The sequence below is a fragment of the Columba livia genome, chromosome 18 (genome assembly GCF_036013475.1).
Source record: "Columba livia isolate bColLiv1 breed racing homer chromosome 18, bColLiv1.pat.W.v2, whole genome shotgun sequence".
Taxonomy (NCBI): domain Eukaryota; kingdom Metazoa; phylum Chordata; class Aves; order Columbiformes; family Columbidae; genus Columba; species Columba livia.
The window spans coordinates 3,304,782-3,327,217 of record NC_088619.1 but is presented as its reverse complement, the minus strand read 5'-3'; the positions used below and the strand labels follow the sequence as shown (position 1 = coordinate 3,327,217).

The 22,436-nt window shown below is 49.2% G+C and overlaps 1 protein-coding gene across 8 annotated transcripts in view; it reads right to left on the bottom strand.

Annotated features, from left to right (window-relative positions):
- The window catches only part of DNAH9 (dynein axonemal heavy chain 9), a 197,461-nt gene that overhangs the window by 86,697 nt on the left and 88,328 nt on the right, over positions 1-22,436 (bottom strand). For all 8 annotated transcript variants that reach the window (XM_065034504.1, XM_065034502.1, XM_065034500.1 and 5 more), the window contains 6 exons: positions 19,838-19,980; positions 16,524-16,685; positions 15,132-15,365; positions 9,007-9,267; positions 4,800-5,225; positions 870-989 (listed from right to left, as the gene is read on the bottom strand). In XM_065034504.1, the coding sequence (XP_064890576.1) occupies positions 870-989; positions 4,800-5,225; positions 9,007-9,267; positions 15,132-15,365; positions 16,524-16,685; positions 19,838-19,980 (1,346 nt within the window). The remainder of the gene's footprint in view (positions 1-869; positions 990-4,799; positions 5,226-9,006; positions 9,268-15,131; positions 15,366-16,523; positions 16,686-19,837; positions 19,981-22,436) is intronic.

Here is a 22,436-nt window from a genome sequence, read left to right as displayed (position 1 = left end):
AGATGACGTTCTCAGGGACATGGGGTAGTGCCAGGGTGGGTTAACGGTTGGACTTGATGATCTTGAGGGGCTTTTCCAACCAAATGATTCTGTGATTCTATGATAATGGTGCCTTCATGTGCTGGAGGGGAAGCTTGAGTCAGCAGAGCCAGCTGCTAGAACCAGCTCCAACCCCACCGCCTGGCAGGGCAGAGCTCAAGCACCAGACAGTCTCCTGCAGCCCCGTTCCCTTGCTCAGAGGAAGAACTGGCTCACTCAGAGCTGACAGACAGTGCAGAAGCCAAAATGCGAAGCATTAAGGGCAATTATGGCACTGGTTGTGAGCTGGGGCTCCAGCTACAGGACAATGTGAACAGAAGCCATCATCTCTCAGTGTCTTATCTGCGAAGTAGTGACAAGGGCATTGCCCCTGCAGAGGACTAGGAGGCTGCATATTTTGAAGATACAATAGACTGCAATGCATACCGATGGACTGATAATGGAGACATGCACTGCTTTTTTAGAGCTTTTCACTATTAACTTTTCATAATTTCTAAACCTGCAAAGCTACTGGCATATTCCTGCCTTTTTTTTTTTATGATACGATTTTTGAATGATATAGTTTTGGCTCATCAGTACTTGATCAAGCTTTTAAGTAACAAAAAGGAGACGAGACCTGTGAAGAGGGTATAGCAATATGAGCAGTGCCTGCCCTGATGTATGAAAACAGCCAATGCAAAATCATTTTCATTACTGAAACTTGCTGCAGTGCAGGAAACATATTCCAAAATAAATAGAGGATGTAACATGCTGTGCGCACGTGGTTCGCATCTCAGCAGCACCTGGTACCTCCCATTCATGCCACCAGAGCTGCATCTGCTGACACTCACCAGTCGATTCGCAAGAGCGATGGTACACGCTGTCGCTTCGGCTTCTTGCTGACACTTGAGTTTGTCGGAAGTGGCCTTCTCAAACTTGGCTGTGAGCTTCCTCAGGTTCTCGTTGAGGCGCTGTACATGAAAAAAGAACAAAACAAGGAGAAAATAACAGCACAGTTTTAAGGCAAACCCTTCTGGAGAGATACTCCCCCTGCGGCAGCAGGAGCAGCGTGGAGCAGCCGGGTCCTGCGTTACATTGTGTGCCTGGGACTCACACCCTCAGCGCAGGGCACAGGCGCAGAACACGCAAAACTAATTTATTTGGTGTGAATTTAAACTTGGAAAAGGGGTCCTTTATGGCCAAGCACCTATGAGTGGTGCTATAGCTATGAACAGGGAAGCTAAGAAAACCAAGTTTGTTGTTCCCTGATGCTGCAGTCCCTCTGGTCTTGGTCCAGTCCTTGAGGCTCTGCTGAGTTGCGCGCAGAACCCCACGGGGCTCCTGGGGCTTGAACCATCGCCAGAACACACCTCCTGCACCCTCTTTCTGGAAAGGACTATGACATAAAAGTCAACAAAGTGATTCTGCTCCTAAAGCTGCCTGAGCTGCCTTGGACACTGCGACAGAGGAGCCCAAGCAGCTCCAGGTGGGACCATCTCATGTGCAGGTTGGCCGCAAAGTGTTTGGGGGCTGGGAAGGGGCAGAAGCTCTCAAAGCACCCAGCCCCCCCATGCTGTCCCTTTGCTTGGCCAGAGCTGCTCACACTTGGGTCTAAAACAAATCAAGGGCTCCCACAAGCACTTGGAGCATCTCACTTCTGATAAGAGAGGCAGAAGTAATAATCGATTTTATCTGCACCCAGTGCAAACTGCTTATGGATAAACTGCTCATAAATCACTCTAAAGCTGTTTGAGCTACACTAGAAACAAACCTGAAAATAAAAAAGGATTGGATTGGATTGGATTGGATTGGATTGGATTGGATTGGATTCTATTCTATTCTATTCTATTCTATTCTATTCTATCCTATCCTATCCTATTCCATTCCATTCCACTCCAATATCTGCAGCTCTCCAGGATACTGGAAAACACAAAGCGCTCCCTCCTTGCCCTGTCTTGGAATTAATAACACAAAAAGTTTCTGTCTCTGCAGGTACATGAATGTGTGTGCATACATACACTCCTATATATAAAACCCCGTTACACAAGCACAATCTGATACATGAGCGTGAGCTGTGAGAACAGGTCAGAGCTGCAGTGCCCACCAGACCCGCTCTGCAGTAACACACAAACACATCTGTGTGCAGCTGGGAGGACACCTCTCGCTTCTATATCTACCCTCCCCAGATTTGTAGCAACCTTATTTCCCAGGCAAAGTGACAAGTATTTTTGACAATCCAAACAGTCTCATTTATTCCTAAAAATAGGTATGCGGCAGCTGGGGCCCTGTTGTGAGCAGGTATGAATCAGCCTCACGTCAATGAAGGTATCCAAGATATCGCAGTTTGATAAGCAGGGATACCCCTCCAGATCCAGCCCCGCGCCAATCAGTGTGTCATTACCCATCTGCAGAGGGGAAAACTCACCTAAACCAATCAGGTTTGCAAGTGCATGCTGGTGGGGTACCAGTAACCCCCCCCCAAAGATTGGGGGGATTGCCACTTCCTTTAAGAAAATCCCACTTCTTTAAAAAAAGAAAGAAGAGAAAAAGCTCAGGCATTAAAAGCTTCAGAAACAAGAACCATAAAGGGATGAAAAAAAAGTTTCCCAGTGCTGTATTTCACATCTGAGATGGGAGAGTTAGAGGCTAAATAGCTCTAAATCCAACCCTGCTCCAGTTGCTGTGCCCACCTCTGCGGCAGGAAGGGGCTACTGGAGGAATCTGCAGTCTTTTCTTTAATATTTTTAGTTAAAAAGTGTAGTAAGCCCTTTAAGAACCCTAGGAGGCATCAAAGGAGTGATATATTTTCTAAAATGAAGATATGCTGGTGGAACAGATGAGTCCTTGTGCGAGCTGGGCTGGAGGGACGGCGCTGCCCCCCTCTAGGTGCACGTCGAAGCCGCATATTTAAACACAGAACTGTCAGCCCAGCTGACAACACATGTTGGTTTTTAAAGGATATTTTGCACACACTGTGGTGTCAGTAAGAAGGCACAGCCACACAGGATCCTTCACTTATGAAGGAGGATGCCAGATCCACAGCCTGTTAAAAAAAGGCAGGTTTGGGGACATGTGCTCCAAAATAAGTCAGTATTTTGACTTACTTGTCAATATTTTTTACTTATTTTGATTTTATTGACTTATTTTTTTTTTTTTGGCTGTCTGCAGTGCTGGTCCAGCTCTGGGTCCTCAGCACAGGACACACATGGACCTGCTGGAGAGGGGCCAGAGGAGCCACAGGAATGACCCGAGGCTGGAACAGCTCTGCTGGGAGGACAGGCTGAGAGAGCTGGGGGGTTCAGCTGGAGAAGAGAAGCTCTGGGGAGACCTTATTGTGGCTGATGATAAAGATGGGGACAGACTTTTGAGCAGGGCCTGTTGTGATAGGACAAGGGGTGATGGTTTAAACTAAAGGAGGGAGATTCAGGCTGGACATGAGGAAGAAATTGTTGCCCCGAGGGTGGTGAGAGCCTGGCCCAGGTTGGCCAGAGAGGTGGTGGATGAACCATCCCTGGAGACATCCCAGGCCAGGCTGGACGGGGCTCTGAGCAACCTGAGCTGGTGAAGATGTCCCTGCTGTGCTGCCTTTTTTTTTTTTCTTTAAACTAGCAAAAAAACTAAATAAGGATGATGCACAAGATTTGCCATCAGGGAGCTGTGCAGGGACGAATTTTTAGCCTCCTACTTGAGCAGTCATCATCCTGCAAAACACGCCCATCATCGGGGACTGAGCGCGGGAATCAGCCCAGCACATGCTATGAGTGTTCTGAATGAGCCTCCGGTTCCTCTTCCCTGCCCAGGAACACACTGGTTTGAGACAACGAGTTTCCTGAGGACCCACAAGTAGAGGTAAATTACATTTTGAAAAATTAGGTGGGAATAATGAGATTTATTAATTAGCCTTCCTTTCAAGGTGTAAGCAAGGCTGGCGAAGAACAGATGAAATGTAGAAAGCAGCAGTAAAAGAGACAGAACGAATTGCAATCTGCTGAATCTTTGGATTCCCACCCCACATGTGAGTGCAGAGAAGCAGCTTTCCCCGAAGCGGAGGATTTCTCCCCAGGCAGTGACCCGTGTGACGGGTCACAGAATCCCAGAATGTCAGGGGTTGGAAGGGACCTGGAAAGCTCATCCAGTGCAATCCCCCCATGGAGCAGGAACACCCGGATGAGGTTACACAGGAAGGTGTCCAGGCGGGTTGGAATGTCTGCACAGAAGGAGACTCCACAACCCCCCTGGGCAGCCTGGGCCAGGCTCTGCCACCCTCACCATGAAGAAGTTTCTTCTCCAATTTAAGTGGAACCTTTTCTGTTCCAGTTTGAACCCATTACCCCTTGTCCTATCACTGGTTGTCACCAGAAGAGCCTGGCTCCATCCTCCTGACACTCCCCCTTTCCATATTGATCCCCATGAATGAGTCACCCCTCAGTCTCCTCTTGTCCAGCTCCAGAGCCCCAGCTTCCTCAGCCTTTCCTCACACGGGAGATGCTCCACTCCCTTCAGCATCTTGGTGGCTGCGCTGGACTCTCTCCAGCAGTTCCCTGTCCTGCTGGAACTGAGGGGCCACAACTGGACACAATATTCCAGATGTGGTCTCCCCAGGGCAGAGCAGAGGGGCAGGAGAACCTCTCTGACCTACTGACCACCCCCTTCTAATCCACTCCAGGTACCATTGGCTTCCTGGGCACAAGGGCCCAGTGCTGGCTCATGGTCATCCTGCTGTCCCGGGACCCCCAGGTCCCTTTCCCCTACACTGCTCCCACCGAAGGGCAAGCACTTACAGCAATCTTGGCCTTGATGCTGGCCAGCTTGTCCTGGGCAGCCGCCAGCTCGGTGTTGGCCCTGCTCAGAGCCTGCCGCTTGGGCTGCACCTCGCAGAACACGGCGTGGAACCGCACTATGTTCACCACCCAGGAGCAGAGCCCGGCCGCCGCCGAGGACTTGGTGGTCACGAATTCAGGTTTAAACTTGGGATCCTGTAAATATGGCTGAAGGGCTTTGAGGCAGTTCTCATGGATGTTCTCCTTGTCAAACTTGATCAAGGAGTCCAGGAAGCCATCCACCCTGGCCATGGCAGCTTTGGCTGCTTTCCAGCTCCTGTCCTTGGGAATCTTTCCTCCCGGGGCCATCAGCACCATCACGGCTGCGGTGACATTGCTGACAGCTGAAGGCGGTGACCCAAAGGACCTCAGCTCCGTCAGATTATTCTGAAAACGGGAAAACAAGGTTGTTAGAGAAAAATGAATGGGTTTGCTTTCTACTTTGCAACTAATAGAGTCAGGCTCCCAAGCTATCAATTTGATAAACTGGGTTTCTTCCAGCCCAAACATCCTTGCCTCTAAATCACCGCTGTGCATGTTTGCAGCACATGTGCTCAGTTCCCTGCGCCCGGACCAGCCCAGTGCCATGTTCCTCCCCACACTCCCACCCTTTCCCTGCTGCAGGAGGTTTTTTGCCTTCTCAGAAGATCAGGATAAAGAAAAAGGAAAACTTTCCAAATAATAACCTCTTCAAATTGCCCCCAGCCCCTCTAAAACTGCCGTGAAGATCTTCCCTTTGTGCTCAACTATCCCTGTGCCAGACACTCTTGCATTGGGGTCTTGTTGAACTATTTGTGTGCACCCCTGGGGCCACCATCCAGCCCAAATTTAGGCACTTAAACCAAGCACCTTTAGCAGGACAGCAGGCATTGGGGTGAACAGACAGTCCACCCACAAGAAAATCAGCTAATCCACCTCCTCCACCGCCAACACAGGCAGCTTCAGTGAGTCCCTAATAGAAAGTGGGATGAATCTTAACCTAAGCTAAAAAAAAGTGAATTGCGGAGAAAGCACCTATTTCCTAACACCCTTGCAACTGTGAGAATAAAGCAGTGCTAAGGATTTGATCTGCTGACATCTTAAATCTTGTCTCCACGCACACGCGATTTAGCTTTAGCATAGAAAAAACCAGCGCGGCTAAATCAGCTGTTCTCAGATGACACTGTTGTCAAAACAAGGATAAGGGCTGTTTCAACACTGGTTTAAGGAAAATCTATGAGTTTCAGTCAGCTCCTGTTTCTATCAGTTCTGAATAGTTTTTAATCTATGTTCTCTGATATTCTGCTTCTATCAGTTTCTGTCTGTGGCAGCAAGGTGCGAGAGTCTGGTACTTCTGAGCATTCATTTTTTAGATAAAGGTATCGCCATGCATCTATTCCTAAATGCGTCTTCGTTTGCTTTGAGCTTTTCTTAATCATTGAGCTGGCAGAAACAGGCCCTTGGGAGCTGTGTGCATTTCCAGTGTGAAACGTCTCTAATTAACATGCTCAATGACACGGAGCCAACCGTGAGCACAGACGAGCAGCCCAACATTCCCTCCTGTGTCCCCAGCACCCAGCTCAGCTCAGCCGGGAGCAGCACGGACGACGTGGCCTCTCCTGAGCCCCCGTGTGCTGGGGATGCTGCTCGGGGGGCTCTGGCAAAGCAGCCCGTGTTTCACAGCCTGCATCTCGCTGGCAATGGGATGCTGAGCGGGTGCTGTTGTTTTTTCCCTAGGAAGTGAGCACTTCCATGGCATGACAGGAACGGGGACGCCACTGCCCTGGATGGAGGGGAGGATGATGCTGTCCTGGCAGGAGATGGAGGAAGCCCTGGGCAGCACGGGGTGCCTGGTTTCCTTCCCTGTTTGTGAGAGTCTCTGGTGCCATGGGAAGAGGACAAGCCAAGTCCATGGTGAGCGCCACGCTGATGAACTTGAGTACCAGGTAAAAGGAGCTCTGCCCTTTTCCCTGATGGCATCAATCTGTGGCATTTTAATCACAGAATCATAGAATCATTTTGGTTAGAAGAGGCCCTCAAGATCATCAAGTCCAACCATAACCTGACTCTGGCACTAACCCATGTTCCTATGAACCTCATCTCTGCATCTGTTCAACCCCTCCAGGGGTGGTGACTCCACCATTGCCCTGGGCAGCCTGTTCCAATGCTTCACAACCCTTTCCATTAAGAAATTTTTCCTGATATCCAATCTAAACCTCCCCTGGTGCAACTTGAAGCCATTCCCTCTCATCCTATCACTTGCTACTCAGGAGAAGAGACCAACACCCTCCATGCTACAACCTTATAATAAATCACTCTAAATTCTTCTTCTGTACACCAGAGTATCCCCAGGATGGAAACCAGACAGGACACTGACACCGAGTGCCACCTGCCTCAGGAACCATTATGGAGTCCTCAAATGTCTCTGGACCATCTCCAGGGGGATATTCCTTGCAGGCAATTGCACGGCAAGTTTGTTGCTTTTTCATACTGTCACTGTTTTCTGCTCGCTGTAACTTGCGCGGAGACTGAGCAGCACTGGCCAAGCACCATCCTCCTTCTCATGTGGGCACAGGCTGCCCAGAGAGACAACTCTGCCTCCTCTTGCAAGTGTTTTGTGCCAAGCAGAGACCCACGGGCAGGGGAAGGCAGTCCCGGAGTCGCTGTGCCTTCATCTCCCCCTTCCCTCCTCCCAAAATGAGATGAGGATGCTGAAACATCAGATCCCCTGGGTTCCATGTCCTGCACTCCTTAGGGCCCAGGGGATGCACATGCTGAGGAACAGCCCACAGACAAACTGCACTGTAAGAGATAAAAGGACATTTTTCTCTCTAAAACCTGATTTCCTAAGTTTTCAAACTCACTGTCACATCTGACTTTGCATTTTTATTGATTTTGCAGGTGCTCTGTGCTGGGTCTACCATATCCCATCGGACATTCATCATGGTCCATATACTCATTACCTTAATTATTTTATGTATATACTATACAAGTCTGAATAGACATGGTTGTTCTTCTTTTAAACTAGCAGGTGACACTGGCACAGAAATGTCCATGTATCCACATACTTACTGAGCTTCTTGGTAGCTAACTACGTATATTTATTGCTGCGTTCTACTTGACAGTTTTTCTCACTATTTTCCCTATTAATGTTTCATATAACAGTGCTGCCCAAATAAGACGGATAACTGGGGAGAAACTGTATATATACACACAAATATTGCTGATTATTCACATCAGTAAGCAGGTCAAGCTCTCTGGTGCGTCTCCGATCAGCAGGTAAAGGAGACCATGCCTTCCAGTGCTCTGCTACTGCAGCTTCACAGGTCCCTAGAGAAAAATCCCAGCATCTCCCTAATCTTCACCTAATGAAATATTCTACAGATCCATCACGAAACCAAAACTAATAAAGAGACAAATATTTTCCCTTTGTACAGTCCTTTCCCTTCCAGGAACAAGAGCTGAAGCAAAACATCTCTGCAGCAAAGCCATGTTTTCCGAAAGCTAATTAAACAGCAAACCCATTCCTGATGACCGAGAGTTGTTTTCCTGTCCCCCAACAGGGCTACGACTGAGCCATGGTTTGAGGCACGACAGAGCCTTGCCTTGCTGCAATTGCGGGATTAATTCTGATTTCCCAGCTGCACGTGGTGCTTGGCCACTGCTCTGCCCTGGGTGCAGCAGGAGTTTTCTGCTCCAGGATGCCCTGTGAACGTCAGGTCAAGACAAATTGTAGGTACGACCAGGTTCCAATATAAGTTGGGGAATGACCTGAGCAACCTGAGCTGGTGAAGATGTCCCTGCTCATGGCAGGGGTGGCACTGGGCGAGCTTTGAAGGTCCCTCCAACCAAAATCATCCTATGATTCTATGGATCTATGATTCTAAGGTGACCTTCCCTTCCTTGTGGGGCAGAACCAAGGAGCAGTGGAGCCAGCCAGCAGTGGAGAAGAGGTGCAAACGAAACACCCACCTCCAGTTCCTCCTGCTCTCCATAAACATGAGTAAAAGGCAACTTGGTGCAGCCTTGCTGCTACTCTAAGTTACACCAAGAACCCAGTATGCACCAGCTGGGAGGAAGCTGGAGGAGGGTGAATACATTGCCCAAAAGTTTGGGCCATCAGATGACATTTCCCTCTGCCCCAACGCAGCCGACAGATACTGGATTCCCAGGAGAATCTTCACCCTACCTTGTTAAGGGTGTTCAGAGCAGCCTGGGCAGCCTCCAGGGCAGGCTCAGCTTTGGCCAGGTCCTCCTCGCAGTCCTTCTGTTTCTGCTCGACCTCCTGGGTGATAAGTGCCACTTTCTGCTCCTCCTCATCAGCAATTGCCTTTTCCCTGCTCACTTTCTCCGTCTCCACTCCCACCACCTGGATCAGCTTGTCAGCATCCTCATTCTTCTGCTTCAGCTCCAGTTCTTGGGCTGCCAGCCTGGCCTTCAGCTCATCCACCTGGAGGGAAGAAACACGTGTGGGAGCACAGACATGCACCAACCTGTTCCTGCCCTGCACAGCAGCACAGGGTCACACTCCAGAGGGGCTGAGCAGCACCCAAAAGCACAGAGGGCCTGTGGGCAAAGCAAGCAATGCCGTGGTAGCATAGAAAAGCAGGATTCTAGCTGTTAGCAAGATTTGCTGCTCTCCTTTGCTCATGGTTGCTCGGGTCAGGGTCGGAGAGCCCGTGTGCGCAGTGCACACAGTGGAACAGCCTGCGAGCAGTGAGGAACCCAGCAGCGGAGAAACCCCATCAGCAGCTGGAGCTGCTGAGGTTGTCCCAGCCCTGCTCCCTGCCTGGAAACAGGACTGAGGCGCCGGGGCAATGCAAACGCTGCTTTGAGCATGATCCGACGGTCCAATGGAAAGCAGGTGGAAACTTTCATTTCAGGTGTTCCTGGGATGGCCTTTGTACAATCAGGAGCCTCACCATAGGCCAGGCACTCACAGCAAGCTGTTCTCATCAGAAAACCAAATACACCCAGCTGTCACCTCTCTTTGAACACGAGATCTGGTATCAGATACGTCCCCTCTGACGGAGCCCTGCATGCACTGTGCATGTGTGTTTGGCAGTGGCAATGACACACTACAATTCAGCTACGCTTTCTTTCTCTTCTCAGCCTTGATACCTACAGAACAGAGCGTGTGTTATTTTGCCACATGCAGGTTTTGAGGAGGTCCTGTGCACCAGGAACCCCCTGCTTGCCAGGCACACCCTGCCACACGCCTCCACCCTCCCGCAGCCCGCACACACACGGCAGAAGAAGATGCCCATCAGTTCCCTAGCAACCATCAGGTCCTACGGACTTGTGGCACTAAGGGCATTTTTCACACTACAAACATCATGACTGGGATCTGCTGACACATACAGCCCTTGACAGACATCCAAGGCTCAAGGGGCTTTACATTGTGGAATCATAGAATCATTTTGGCTGGAAAAGACCTTTAAGATCACCAAGTCCAACTATTTAACCTACACTGGCACTGCCCCATGTCCCTGAGAACCTCATCTCCACCTGTTCAACCCCTCCAGGATGGTGACTCCAGCACTGCCCTGGGCAGCCTGTTCCAATGCCCCACAGCCCTTTGGGGAAGAAATTGTTCCCCAGATCCAACCTCAACCTCCCCTGGCGCAACTTGAGGCCGTTTCCTCTGCTCCTGGCGCTTGTTCCTGGGGAGCAGAGCCCGACCCCCCCTGGCTCCAAGCTCCTTTCAGGCAGTTCAGAGATCAGAAGGTCTCCCCTCAGCTCCTGTTCTCCAGCTGAACCCCCCAGGTCCCTCAGCCGCTCCCATCACACTTGTGCTCCAATTTGTGATGTCAGATGAGCTTGAGAAGGGATCCCCCATTCAGCTGGCAGCCTCGAGGCACAGCAGTGGTGGCAGCTCCTCACACACTGCTCCACCGAGCAGCTACTCAGACCCGTAAGGCAGGAGCACTTTCAGCAACAGTCTGGCGTGCTCACATGGTGGGGCAGCTCACACTGGCTCTCACTCAAAGACAGAAAGTCTTTCTAAAAGCACCGTATCAATTAATTTCCGCAGGCTCAGTGCAGACCATGGAGTTTTTCCCTGTCCAGAGGTCAGGCACATAAAGGACTACTTAGATCTCCTTAAATACATCTTTACCTACATAAAAATACTTACTAGAAAGGAAGTCAGACACTTGCTTTTGTTGATAATTCCATTTCTATACCAGAAGAGAGAGCACGATTTGCAATCATATAAACTGAAGTTATTGGCATTCAGCATCAGCTTCAAGTGGGGGGCGGTTTCTTAGGAGTCTCTTTGTGCACTTCAGCCATTGTCACCTCCTGCTGCCCAGCACTACAATGCTGTTTTCACCTGGGCAAAGACGCAACTGTAAATCCAAATGACTCCGGCCTTGCAGGAGCACGTAATCCCTTCAGTCAGCAAACTCAGCAGCAGCTTCTTGTTCAGCTCCACGTCTTTGGGGATTGCAGGAAACAGAAGTGGGAGGCTTCACTGATAGCAGATATGGCTTGTGAGCTTCTGCCCAAAAATGATGTGCTGGATACAGACATGAATGGGAGCTTTAGGGGTTTACGTGGCCACAACAAAACAAGTGAGGGATTAAAACCCACCAGCACTCAACAGCAGATGTAAACTCAGCCCTCAGCAAAGCCCCTGAGAACAGAAAATGTCCTGACAAAACCTGCTTTCAGCCAAGCACATATAATAGCAGAAGGGTAAATGACTTGCTATAATACTGTCAGGATTTTAAGATCAAGAAATTCAGTTGGGGCTTTGCCTGAATGAAACATTTGGAAGCCCAGAGGTGTGTGTTACTGTGAAGGTGTGTGTTACTGCCCAGTTTGGCCTGGGCAACATGTTAAATTCCCAGTGGAAATGACCCAAGTGGGAGCTGAGGACCCTCTGCTAACAGACCTCGCCACATCTAGGGGACATTTGCTGACCTCCACCCTCCCTCACCTGTGTAAGGAAACAAATCACATTTCCTCAGTGAGGCTACAGTTCAAACACAGTTGAACAGGGACAACTTAATAGTGTTTGTGCAGTGAAAAGAGAGAAACAGGAGCTACGTTTAAACAACTAAATCCACTCTCTTTAGTGGTGTCCTGGGGGTAGCACCAGGAATGCAGATTTATGAACTTCACTCCTCCGGTTTCACCCCCTCAACACATCAAACAAGTTTCCTTTAATGCCAGGCTCGTTTCCACAGCAAAACCAGTCTGTCACATCCATTTCTCCTCCCTTCCCACACAGCCTGATACCCAGACATGAAAACGCCTGATGAGACAGTGCTGAGTGGGGAGGGCTCACACCGCCGCCTTCGGGAAGGCACAGCAGAAATATTAAACAAGCCCCCATCGGTGGCCTGCGGAGCCGTCCCTGGCACAGCAATGCCAGGAATAAAGGCATGAAAAATTCTCCTCTTTCTACAAACGTCACAGTAACCAGGTCCTCAGATTTCCCCTCTCTCACACCAAAAAGAATGGCAGCTTGCACACAGAGCTATTTGCTGCTTCTTTGGAAAACTTCGGCAACTTTTGGGTAACACATAGAGGATAACTGTACAAAGAGAGACTGAGGTGGCAGGGAAAATCACAGCAGACCATCACCCCAGAGTGAGGAGAGAATGCTATTAACCTCTCTGCATGTGGTATTTCCAGCAGACATTGGTGGACTGAAGTCCCCCACAAGAACAAGAACGATTGGGAGACTTCTCCCAGCTGCCCGTAGAATATTGCATCTGCCCCTTCATCCTGGTTGGGTGGGCTGTAACAAACCCCCACCAGGATATTGGCCTTGTTGGCCTTCTTACCCATGATCACTCCACCAGGACAGAACAAGAATTATTAAAGAACAGAAAACCTGCAGGGCAGGTTCCCAGAAGACTCATTTTACCTCATTTTCCCTGCTTTGTTTCAAGAACACAAAATACATCACAAAGGTCAGCGACTAATTGATAGAGCAAGCAAGACTTGGATCTGGAATCCAGTGATGCAATATTAACCAAGGTCATCCAAAAAATGACTCAGCAATGGGCTCTGAACAGAGCGCTGACCTCTTCATGGTGAACATCACTCGGAAAAACAAGTGACTCATCCCACGCATCTTCCTAAGTCTTTTATGTCCTAATAACTGGAAGCCGGCTCCTGCTTTTCTGGGTACTGAGGACAGTCGCTCTCTTCAGGGAAAGATGGTGAGGAAACGGAAAACATTTCTTTAGAAGAAAAGTTGGTCAACAGTATCAAGTTGTCCAGAGCAGGGATGAGGGGTGGAGAGGGGAAACAAGTCAAAGGAGGAGGAAGAGGTTATTTTGAAGTTGGAATGGTTAAGTCAAAAAGTACCCTGCAACTATTTGCACAACAGCCCCCTCATGCTGAGGCCACACTGGAAGGTCTATAGAAAAGTGTAAAACTCATAATTAACTTGTCGTGGCATCCAAGCAGCAGGAAACTGTAGAATCCTGGTGACAGGAGCACTAGTCCTCAGACATAAGGCCACACCCAGGTATCGAAATCCTCCACCTTTGCTTTGAAATTTAAAGAAAAAAAATAACAAAAACTAAAAAAATAACCCACAACATATCACTTTCAAGCACCATGGACACAACCTGGAGATGACGCACCTGAGACGTAAGACTTGTCAGCTCCTCAGCACCAGGACCAACCAGGACAAGACTGAACATTCTGGTACAATCTTCACTGCTGCTAAATATCCACACCTTTGTTTCAACTCGGCAGCAGTGTTGAATATTGCATACATCTGATATTTCAGGTGTTTAATTTTAGGCCCCCAGTGCTAATCTCAGATTCAAATTTGACACATTTCTCCTCACTGCTCTGCATCTTCAGGAACTTCACAAACAGACGCTTCTCATCCAGCCTTACTCCAACCAGATATGAACATCACTTTCTTTCATCCTTCTCACAACAGTAAAACAGACAAGACCAGCAGGTGTTGTGGCTCCCCATCTCCTCCCCAGCACTTCGTTTGTGGCTGGTCGGAGAACCATTGCCAACAAAACACCCATATGCAGATACAACTGAAGAATACAAAAGGTTCCCATGTTTGACCGACACTACAAGGACTTGCTTCTTCTTAGAAGCAAGTTTCATATTAGTTGCTTGCAATAAACAACAGACCTAACCCCAACTTTCCATCACTGGGACATCATCAAAACCAGCAGCAACGCACAGGTCAGCAAAATGATTTCCCCCCATAGGTAGGGTGGGTGTGAGACCTATCGCTGTGGTTGACATCGCTGGTTCTAATTGGTGTTCTCTGCTACTGGCTGTTCAACCGCAGCCCCATCCTTCCACAGGAGATGACAGAACCTGCAAAGGGGACATGAGACATGTCCCCTCCCCTCCTGTGTCCTCAAAGACCTGTCTTGCACCATGAAGAAAGCAAGTGCTCAAGTGAGACGCAGACTCTCAGAGTCGAGAGGCACTAGTAAAGCCCATACATCACCCTCCAGCGAGGCACATACCCTTCTGAGTGTGACAGACGTGGTTTATGTCCCCAGCATTATCCAGAGCATATACAGAAGGGACTGAACCCGCTAGTCCTTCATTCACACCAACCCCCTGCATTTCCTTGGAGCAGCTTCAGGACAGGTCCATTTGCCACATCAGAAGCTTGTAAGTGAACATTTGTAAGAGTTAATAGAATATTAAATGGAGAGAAAAATGGGAGCTAGCAACAGGTGTAGACAGCAAAGCTCTGAAAGGCAGTTTGAGTCACTACAAAGAAGTTTGTGAATACTCAGAACAACATCTAGTCTTCACTGCAGAAGAGTGCCAGTGCTGGTCCTTAGCAGGGTGATTTGGGGATGGCTGGTTTACATTTCAGACATGCAGTAGTTTCCCTTAAAGATGGATAGCATAATACAAGGAAAAACAAACATCAGCCTTATTTTAAAAGGATTCTTGCTGAAGTCATTGTAGATCTCCTGGATGCAACTCCAAAAATCCCTGATCTCCCTCTATTTTACAAGGTATTTTGTCACCACAACTGAAAGATAATAACTAAAAGATGTACACAGCCAGTCGGATCCCTATCTCATTTCAGTTCCTGTGGTCTGTCCCCAGGGACTGGCACCATCCCAGCAGCAGGGACTGAACACACATCCCTCCCCTTCTCCTTTCCAGTACAGACACAACTCCTGCTCCTCAAGGAACCAGTTCATGCCAGGCTAGAGCCAGGATCTAGTGCAAATTTTACACCCCGCACAGTTCCAGCCTGTAAAGTTCTCCTTCAAACCAGGATGAGGAGATGCCTCTAACAGAGAACCACGAAAACCCATCAGCTTTTAACCCCAAGGGTTTGCTTACCTGTGCAGATGTGCTCTTGAGCTTCTCCAGGCCATTCTCCAGCCGCTCCATTCTTGCTTTTAAATCCTTGCCCTTCTTCAGTAGCAAATTCTGATAGAGTTTGATTTGCTCCAGGAAGGACTTTGGAGTGGTGTAGTTATATCGTCGCTCATTGCTCAGATACAATCGGGAGATCTCGTTGACACTTGTGTGGACATAGGCCATGAATTTGCTTATTGAATCTTTCACTGAATCCTAAAAGTAAGATGAGAAGACAAGGAGAAAATATTTCAAACTGAACAACTATATATAGTGCAGATCTGTGCCGTATATAAAGGAATTTATTAACATTTTATTCTGCTGCAGCAAAATCCAGGCTGGAACATCTAAGTTGATCCCTTTTCATTTGTTATCTCTAAAATAACTTTGTCTGTTCATGTACTGTATACCTCTTTTTATATCTTTTTATCTCATATTTTATCTTATTCCAAGCAATTTATCTAGCATTAAGCTCTATAAAATAACAGCCTTTTAAGCATAAATTTGAGCTTTTCTCCTCTACAAACAGGGAAAGCGCACACATAAAAAGAAACACTGTAGACTTTATTCTACAAAAATCCTGCCCAGAAAAGCTAAATAAACATAACTGAATCTCTTTTAGTCTAGCAGCAGGTTGTCATCAATGAGAACTTGACATATTTTTGCCCTTGAGAATTCCAGGCTCTCAGACACGCCTGTGGAGAGCAAAGCCCATGTTCCCTGCGATAACCATAAGCATTAGGTTATTTCCTGCACCAATTTGTAAGCTGCCGCTCTTGCTTGCAAAGCAGTGGTGTGTCTGGCGGTGCTACCGGTGCACAAACATGACACGGTGCCCGCGGGCGTGCTGCAGCTGAGGGCTGTGCCCCTCTCCGAAAAACCTGTTTTGCTTAAGTTAATTAGAATCATAGAAACACTTTGGTTGGAAGAGACACTTGAGATCATCAAGTCCAACGATAACCTAACTCTGGCATTAAATCATGGCCCTAAGAACTTCATCTACATCTGTTCAACACCTCCACAAGGATGGTGACTCCATCACTGCCCTGGGCAGCCTGTTCCAATGCCTGACAGCCCTTTGGGGAAGAAACCTTAGTTAATATCCAATCTGAACCTTCCCTGGCGCAACTTGAGGCCATTTTCTCTCATCCTAAATCATTACAGAGTTACCAGCAATTCCTCTCTGAACAGTCCCCTAGATGTCCCTGGGTGAGTGTTGCCCCTGCAGTGCTGTCCCCATCCCGAGAGGCACTGCTTGCACTGAGCAGAGGGACATGTCACACCTGGCTGCCACCAGCACCCTGTGCCCTGCAGAGGAACCCTAACCCAGGCACAGCCCCGGCAGCCCCAGATGCTGGTGGGTGAGGTGCTCACCTCCACGGTCTCTATTTCTTGCAGAAAGCGGAGGCTGACGGACTCGAGTGCCTCCTGCGGCCACTCCTGGAACCAGTCTATGGCCGTGCAGCTGACAATGGCAGGGAACCTCCTGCTGCGGACACGCAGCTTGCTGCCCACGGGCGAAAAACACAGCACGACCTGCAGAGCCCAAGGAAGGAGAACGTGAGAAGACGCAGTCAGGAGGAGGTGTGGGGTTCCAGCTACACAGCCCAGCTCTTCCATCCACTTTCCAACAGGCACAGACTGAAACACAGGAGGCTCCATCTGAACAGGAGCAGAAACTTGTTTGCTGGGAGGTGCCAGAGCCTGGCCCAGGCTGCCCAGAGCGGGTGTGGAGTCTCCTTCTCTGAGACATTCAAAGCCCCTGGACCCACCTGTGTGATCTGCTCTGTGACCCTGCATGAGCAGGGGTTGGACTGGGGGAGCTGCAGAGGTCCCTTCAGCCCCCACCAGGCTGGGATTCCATGAATGGAAGATCTCACACCACCAGCTGAGGCTACAGCAACCTCAGTCCTTGAGCCCTTGCACTTCAGGCCAGCAAGCCTGGCATGGAAAAAACATAATGTGGCTGTGAACACATTTTTTCTCTGCAATAAAGACAAGCAGTGGTATTAAACATTATAATGGTCAAAAGCAGAAGCCTGCCACACTTTAAAGCTTGAAGCTGGGTTTTAATAAAACCACCCTTCTCTGCTTCAGCAGTGAAACAAAGCTTTGCCCAGCAGGGAACTGGCATCTATATTCAAGTGGTACAACCAGGAATTAAAGTGAATGGATCTAAATTCTCCTGGCAGGACCACAGGCCCACCTGGGCTGTTTCCCCAAAAGCAGCATTGAAAAGAGTAGAGGTGGCTCAAACTCAAAATCTGCTTTTATCAGAGTGAGACTTTTTTTAATAGAGAAACCTCAAAACAAAGCAGAACAGAAATAAAAGCATTTGTGAATATATTTTCCCTACTCATCTCATTTTTGAGCAGCAGGTCCTTTGCTTTTCAGGCTTTTATTTCAGTCCAACAGCTGCTAAAAGTTTCTGAGTTGCAGCAAATTGTGCAGTGCACCTGGGCCCCTGGGGGTCTCTCTTTGCATTATTCTGGGGCCTGGTCAAGGGGCTGTTACTCCCCTGCCCAGCATCCCCCCTGCCCTGCACCATTTCTCCTTCCTCCAGCCTTAACCCTTCCCTCACTCCCCACCTTTCCTGCAGGCTGGGAGCCTCCTGCCCCACAGCCACCTGCCCCACAGCTCCTCTCGGCAGCACCAGCTCTGCCTTTGCCAGCAGGAAACTCCTTCTGGAAGGACATAAAGTGAGGACGAGGCAAAGCACCTTTCCTCTTCGTTGCCTCACCACCAGCTTTAACAGCAAGATAAGACCCAAGGACCAAAACCTGCCACCACCGTCCATCACAGCCCTTTTCCTGCAAGCCCACTGCAGCTGGATTTATGAGCTTTGTTAATTGGGCACAAAGAAGGAGATGGACAAGATGCCACCATGCAATGAAGTAGCAACATGTGAGCAAGGACCAGCTTGGGAAGCAGCGTATCTCAGTGCATCATCCCTCTCCCACTTGTTAGCCCTGACTAGTACCTTAGCAAGTGTCATAGGACAGGCTGCTGCCGGCTCAGATGTCGCTATAATGGGTCAACACCTCCACCATGATCTGTCATTTAAAAGTCACAAAAGAACAGCCTGTAACAGAACCCACTTTAGTTTCCATTTCAGAAGAGGCAGCTGAACTTAGAGCTTCTGGTCCTCTGCCACAGCCACTGCACATGGGCACAGACACACAGAAATCCTTCCTGCACCTTCAAGCATACACCTTGGGCACCTCTACATTTTTCTGTCAAGGCCAGGCAAGCTTCAGGAAGCTGTCCATGTACAAAAGCCTCTTCACAGGATCCCAGACTGGTGGGGGCTGAAGGGACCTCTGCAGATCCCCCCGTCCAACCCCTGCTCACGCAGGGTCACAGAGCAGATCACACAGCTGGGTCCAGGGGCTTTGAATGTCTCAGAGAAGGAGACTCCACACCCGCTCTGGGCAGCCTGGGCCAGGCTCTGGCACCTCCCAGCAAACAAGTTTCTGCTCCTGTTCACATGGAGCCTCCTGTGTTTCAGTCTGTGCCCGTTGCCCCTCACCCTGGCGTTGGGCACCACTAAACAGAGTCCGGTCCATCCTCTGATACCCACCCTGGAGATATTTATAAGCATAAATAATACTTCCTAGCTGACCCCATCCATCTGCTTTAACAGGAGAAGGGTAGACAAAGAAAAGGGATCAGCCTCAAGTAAATCATATTCACACTGCTCTTCCAGTGCACCACAATAACAGAATAGATCCAGGAGGGGACAGGAGGCCAAGGTGCTGAAGAGCCACAAAACAGCATCAGGACTCATCAGAAAATCCCCTCTACACTCAGAGAGGGAGAGAGCAGGACTGCATTCCCTCTCCTTGGGCATCTACACTGTGGCATGGTCCTCAAATTTTCCCTCAAAATTAATTTTCCAGTTGTTCCCCATCCTAAACATGTACCTTCCCACATCAAAAAAGCAATGGGCCACCCTATCTCAGTGACCATGTCCCACCAACACAACCGGAGCAGTGAGTGAGGAGGACAGGCTTTCACTGAGCAAAGATCAAGGCTTCACTCTGCCCACCCCACCTCCTGGCCCTGTGCCGGCAGCACTGCGCAGGCCTGCAGAGGGGTAAACACCTTCTGGAACAGTCTCACTCTCCTGTGCACCTCACTGTGCTTTCCCCATGAGCTGGGCACGCATGGGAAATAGTCCTGAAACTGTTCTGGGATCTTAGGACATATTTATAAGGCCTTTCTATGCTGGAATATGGGCTGTGCTGGAAGAAATCCTGTAAGCATGTTGCATGCCACTCAGTTCCCAGCACACTGTTTTTAAGGTAATACTTTATTTCTTCTGGCTATGGATCCCCAACAATATGAACAGCGATCCCCTCAGCAACTCTTTCAAGCAGCAAGACCTAGTTCTGATGCACCCCTGTGCCCGGCTTTGAAAAGGGAGCGGCTGGTCCTGCTCAGCTCTTGAAAGAGAAAATTCTTTATTCCCGTAGTGCTTTCTAACACCCAAGAAGCGATGGCAACAGAGAGCATTTCCTACACTTCAGTACTTCTTGCTGACAGCATCACAGTTCCCATCACGAACAGGCAGAAAAGCCTTTCAGGCTGTGGTCTGACCTCCCTACCAGGCAGCCCAAAGCATCTTCACCCCATGCTCCTGCACCAAGGCCAATGGCGAAGATCTGAAATCCCCCAGCCTGTCTCACCTTCAGCTGTCGTCGAACACGCTCTATAAAAAACTTCCAGCAAGTCTCCCTGGAGTCCACCAGCCCCCGGCCTTTGACTTCATTCCTCACGCTGTTGATTATGTTTTCTACTTCGTCATCGGGGAAGAGATCGGGGATTTCACCTGAGAAGAAGGCAGGTTTGGGTTTACTGGTCTGGATTTTGTTGCAGTCTCAGAGCAAAGTGAAGCAGCTGCCTCCCTCTTCAGGGCCTTGGGGAAGACCCTTCCTTGAGAAAAATTGTTGTGCCGGGTGCCCATGGGACCCAGAGGCAGAAAAGTGGCACAGAAGGTCATTCTGCTAAAAAATAAGCCTTGTGAGAGCAACCTTTCTCATAAAAGCACGAGGTAAACAAACACAGAATAAAGCCAAAGTACAGAATGTCCATTTGTGTCAGATCTACAGTGCTGATTAGATTACAGAAAAAAGAGCAAATACCTAATATGCTGTACACAATAATGAAATAATTTTAGTTTCACAAATGAATTAGTTACCCGTACCATTCCTGCAGCTGTTCAACACCACTTCCAGTGCTGGTAAAATAACTCCCACATCACCAAAATGTTTTAAAAGTCAGAAATCTTTTAAAAATTTTAAAAGTTAATAGTTATGCAGCTGATTGCCAAAAACATACCCAGCCAATTTTTCTTTTTTCTGGTTACTTAATTTATCACCTATTCACTTCCCTTCTGGCTTCTGATTTGATTGAAATCATCATTATTGAGTGAGATACTGCCAATATGAGCACTAATCACTTAGGAAAATACACTAATCAGATATCTGCTCATTTATAAGGAAGTCTAAAATATATATTCTGTTCTAGCTCCTTAGGTGATGAAAATAAGTGAAACAAGTAAGAAAAACAAGCCTGCAGAGAGAGGGGAGCAGCCGGAGCCATCAGGCAGCACCCGCTGGGTGGCACGAGCTCACGTTTTGGGAGGTCATAGAACCACAGAATGGCCTGAGCTGAAAGGGACCCCCAGGGATAACGGAGTCCAACTCCTGTCCCTGCACAGGACACCCCACAGGTCACACTGTGTGTCTGAGGACGTTGTCCAGTCTCTCCTTGAACACTGTCAGGTCGGGGCCGTGACACCTCCCTGGGGAGCCTGTTCAGTGTCCAGCACCTCTGGGTGAAGAACCTTTTCCTCATGTCCCACTGACCCTCCCTGGCACATCTTCTGCCATTCCCTGGGGTTTGTCACTGTCACAGAGAAGAGCTCACCCTGCCCCTCCTGCTCCTGCTGAGGAACCTGCAGCCCATGAGCTCTGCCCTCAGTCTGCTCTGCTCCAGCTCAACAAACACAGGGACTTCAGCTGCTCCTCACAGTTTCGCCTCCAAACCCTTCACCAAGCTCATGTCCTTCCTCTGGACACTCTCCAGCAGCTTTATCTCCTTTTCTCCTGTGTCCCCAGCCCTGCACACAGTGAATGCTCCAGGTGAGGCCGCCCCAGCGCAGAGCAGAGCGGGACAATCCCCTCCCTGCCCAGTTGGCCGTGCTGTGCATTTTCCATATACATCGGCCTCCCTGCCCAGTTGGCCGTGCTGTGCTGGATGCACCAGGACATGGGTGGCCCTTGGCTGCCAGGGACACTGTTAGCTCATGTTCAACTTGCCATTGACCAGAACTCCCAGATCCCTCTCCATGGAGCTGCTCTCAGCATCTCGTCTCCCAGTCTGTCTGTACAGCCAGGGTTGCCGTGTCCCAGGTGCAAAATCTGGCACTTGCTCTTGTTACGCTTGTCATGGTCCCTCCCGTGGTCCCTTCCTCAGTCCTCAGTCCAGCCACAATTCTGAGCTGCCTCCCCAGACCCTGAGTGAGGACTCCTGATCTGTCCCCTCTTCCTCACATAGCAGCCACAGGAAAATGTGACACCTTCCTGAACCACCGTAAGATGACCTGGACATCCCAAAGCCAGGCTGCTTGGCCTGCCCCTTGCTGCAGGACACTGCAGAGCTTCACTTCACGTCATGAGATATTTGTGTCATCTACACGGGTGACAGGAGCTACTCACCGCCCTCCACAACAACCCCTGTCTTTACTCCTGATTACAAATTTATCACAGGCAAGGCTTGTTTGCTGCTCAAACCATCTGGCCAATTTACAGCCACATATGTCAACTCTGGAGTTTCACACAAACTATCGCTCCCTTGTGCTGTCAACTCTCCACTCCTCACCATGCACGGAGGTCACCTGAACCAGATGGTGTCTTCCCACTCCCGACTCATAAATAAGGAAAAAAGCGTCACGTAGTCGGTAGCAGTGATTTTCCAGGGACTCTGGGGAATATGCCCACACTGGGTTACCTCCTGCGGTCACGGTGACACAGCTGCATGCTCCCACGTGCACCGTAGCTGCAGTGCATCCTGTATGGGGAGCGCTCCACCACACATACCTGTGCCATGTTCTGCCGCGAAACAGAGCATCTGTGTGTAGGCTGGCTATTCTGCAATTGTTTGGGCAAGCAACAACTCCAAAACTTTAATTGAAAACAAAGAGGAAAAGGACTGGAATGGGACAAGCAGCTAGGTGACGCACACAGACATGGTCATCTGGTGGCTTTGTACCATGCACCAACT